We start from the raw sequence: 2,500 nt of genomic DNA, 5'->3' as shown, positions 1-2,500 counted from the left end.
GTTAAGCGAATGCCACAGTGTGGTATTCCTTCGAGAGGAAGAGGAACAGCAAGATCCAGGTACTGATGTGGTTCTTGTCAGTACATGTAAGCAGATGATCCAGCAGTACTGCTACGACATCCCCGCTGAGCAGTACCTTTCTTGCCTAAAAGTAGGTTTATGTGCTTTTTCTCCTGATTTGCATTATTATGTGTTTTTATTACATGTTTATAGTAGCAATGATATGAAAAGGATCCAGTGTCCCAATTTTGTCTGTGATGTTAAAAGCGAATAATAATAAGCTGCTAATATGTAGAAAAGTGAATTGGTTGGTGTGATTATTCCCAGCCTGGATATCATAGGCCCACAAACAGAATTTAGCCATAAATTATATTTTCATCTTTTTCCATGTGCCTGTATCCAACCTTATTTTTTAATACTGTATTCAACCTTATTTTTTAATATTAGATTATATTCTGATAATCGTTCTCCACGAATGTGTTTATAAGAAACCATTATTATCTTTCCTTCCAGAAAAAAAAAAGTGAACTCAACTTTGATCCAATGTGTCGCCAAGTTGTAGTTCGGCGAATGGTGGAACAGACCACCGATGTTCGTCTCAATCCAGATCTGTATCAAGCTTGCAGGCGTGACATGGCCAAGTTCTGCTCTGAGTTGGTTGAGCAAATGGAATTGAGTAGTACGGAGCTCAATGGGAAACTGACAGAATGTTTAAAGGTTAGAGCTGTCTTGATTGTATGTAACTCTTCCTTTCTTCTCTGGTGTTTTCTTCTTCCTCTGTTTCCTTTTCTCTGTCTTTCATCTGTTTTTTTTTTTTTTTTTTTTCACTGTCTACTTATGTTTTATATCAGGTGTTTTCAGACATGTTCACCTCTATAATGAATAAAAAAAGGTGATGCCCCATGACCTATATAGGAAGACATTTTGACCCCTATTGCTCTCCAACAGGAACAACTTCCGACTAAAAAGTTGAGTGCAACATGTAAAGTGCAGGTGCTCACCATGGCAAGGAGTTCTGCACTAGACTATAACATGGATCCAATTCTTCTCACCAATTGCAAGGATGATGTAAGCATAAGTTTTCATTTACCCATGACCACAAATGGCATGACATACATGATATGTCCATTGTGATTTTGTTTTTTTAACTCATTGGATCTGTATGCTTCATTGCCCAAAGTATGGGTATTAGGCTTACGTGAACGGACACTCTGCTGGGTCCGTGGCTTGTAGACTGGGCGCAAACAAACACTCTTGTGCAGTGACAAGACTCTATGCCTCCCCTCTGCATTGTTATTTTCTCTTTTTTTGTGTGTAAATTTATTTAGGTTTTATGCCTTTTTCCATTGTCTATGTTTGTCATTTGATTTGCTTTTTGCATCTCTTAAGGTAGTCAATAATTCAGTGCAGTAATGATTACAATAAGTAACAATTTGTTATTTGCATAATTAAAAAAAAGAAAAATAATGATATTCAATTTTCTGGAGTACAACCTGCATCACCATTCATGGCATGCAAGAATAGGACCCTCAGCATGAAAACAGCATCCTCCTTGGAGCTGGGGCTCTCCCAGTCATGGCTAACGGACATTATATCCCACACTCCTTTATCAATGGAAATAATGCAAAAGCCCCTTCCTAAATTTCAAATGAGTCTAATCACTCTCCAGGAGCTTTGTGCACTCGAGGTGATTCTTCCCCTTCACCCCAGCCTTCAGGCGAAAAGCTCATGACAGCAAGTTTGCCTCACCCCGGCCCATAGCTATATTTTTCCTTGATGGCCTGTTCATGCATCACCTGCCCCTCAAGCCAAATTTTGTTCATGATGTGATGGTCACGTCATCTGGATTGTAAGAGTTGATTGTTTTTATACAGAGATGGCCCCACAAGTGGTTAGTCACCAAGGAGTCAGTTATTAGTCCTACGCATCTCATGTATTTACCTTTTGCCTTAATTTCTGAAAGATTTGTTGTAATTGTCTTATTATCTTTATAATTTTTGGTTTTTGATAAGATTAGGATAGTTATAAAGTCAAAAATGATGATATCAGTATCAATATTAACCCTATGATGACAGGGCCACAATTTTTTGTAATGTGATATTATACAATAGTCTAGACTTTGTGGCTAAGCATAAGTGGTGTACAGTGCATGGTCAATGAATCAAGGCCCTATATGTATTGGAATAGTGGGTTTTCTTCGTAACATCAAAAAGTAAGGTGTCACTTATTCGTTCTCAGAGTAGCCAGCATGGTAATGATAAAGTTGGTACCAATGAATGTTCTCATAATTTTTGGGAGTGTCTTTTATTTTACTTATAAAAATCTGCTGTATGCTATTAATGCTCTATGATAGGTAAGAAACTGTAGTGAGGTAAAAACAAATTAATTTGCAATTTGATAATATTCAAAACAAAAACCCTCCTGAGGTTGTCCTTATGTACACCTCCCTTTCTCATCACTAATTTTGTATAATATTTGTAGCATACACATTTTTTGAGTG

The 2,500-nt window shown here is 37.3% G+C and overlaps 2 protein-coding genes across 2 annotated transcripts in view; both read left to right on the top strand.

Moving 5' to 3' along the window:
• LOC113816214 (type-2 ice-structuring protein) overlaps positions 1-2,500 on the top strand; it is a 140,764-nt gene that overhangs the window by 70,279 nt on the left and 67,985 nt on the right. The gene's annotated exons all lie outside the window — the stretch shown is intronic.
• Positions 1-2,500, top strand: part of Glg1 (golgi glycoprotein 1) — a 28,261-nt gene that overhangs the window by 16,112 nt on the left and 9,649 nt on the right. The window contains exons 15-17 of the mRNA XM_070113609.1: positions 1-151; positions 514-717; positions 949-1,068. The exon at positions 1-151 is cut by the window's left edge and continues 35 nt beyond it. Coding sequence (XP_069969710.1) covers positions 1-151; positions 514-717; positions 949-1,068 — 475 coding nt within the window. The remainder of the gene's footprint in view (positions 152-513; positions 718-948; positions 1,069-2,500) is intronic.

This window comes from Penaeus vannamei, chromosome 34, assembly GCF_042767895.1.
Source record: "Penaeus vannamei isolate JL-2024 chromosome 34, ASM4276789v1, whole genome shotgun sequence".
Taxonomy (NCBI): domain Eukaryota; kingdom Metazoa; phylum Arthropoda; class Malacostraca; order Decapoda; family Penaeidae; genus Penaeus; species Penaeus vannamei.
Note: the sequence above shows the minus strand (reverse complement) of the source record. Positions and strands in the feature narration are given on the sequence as shown.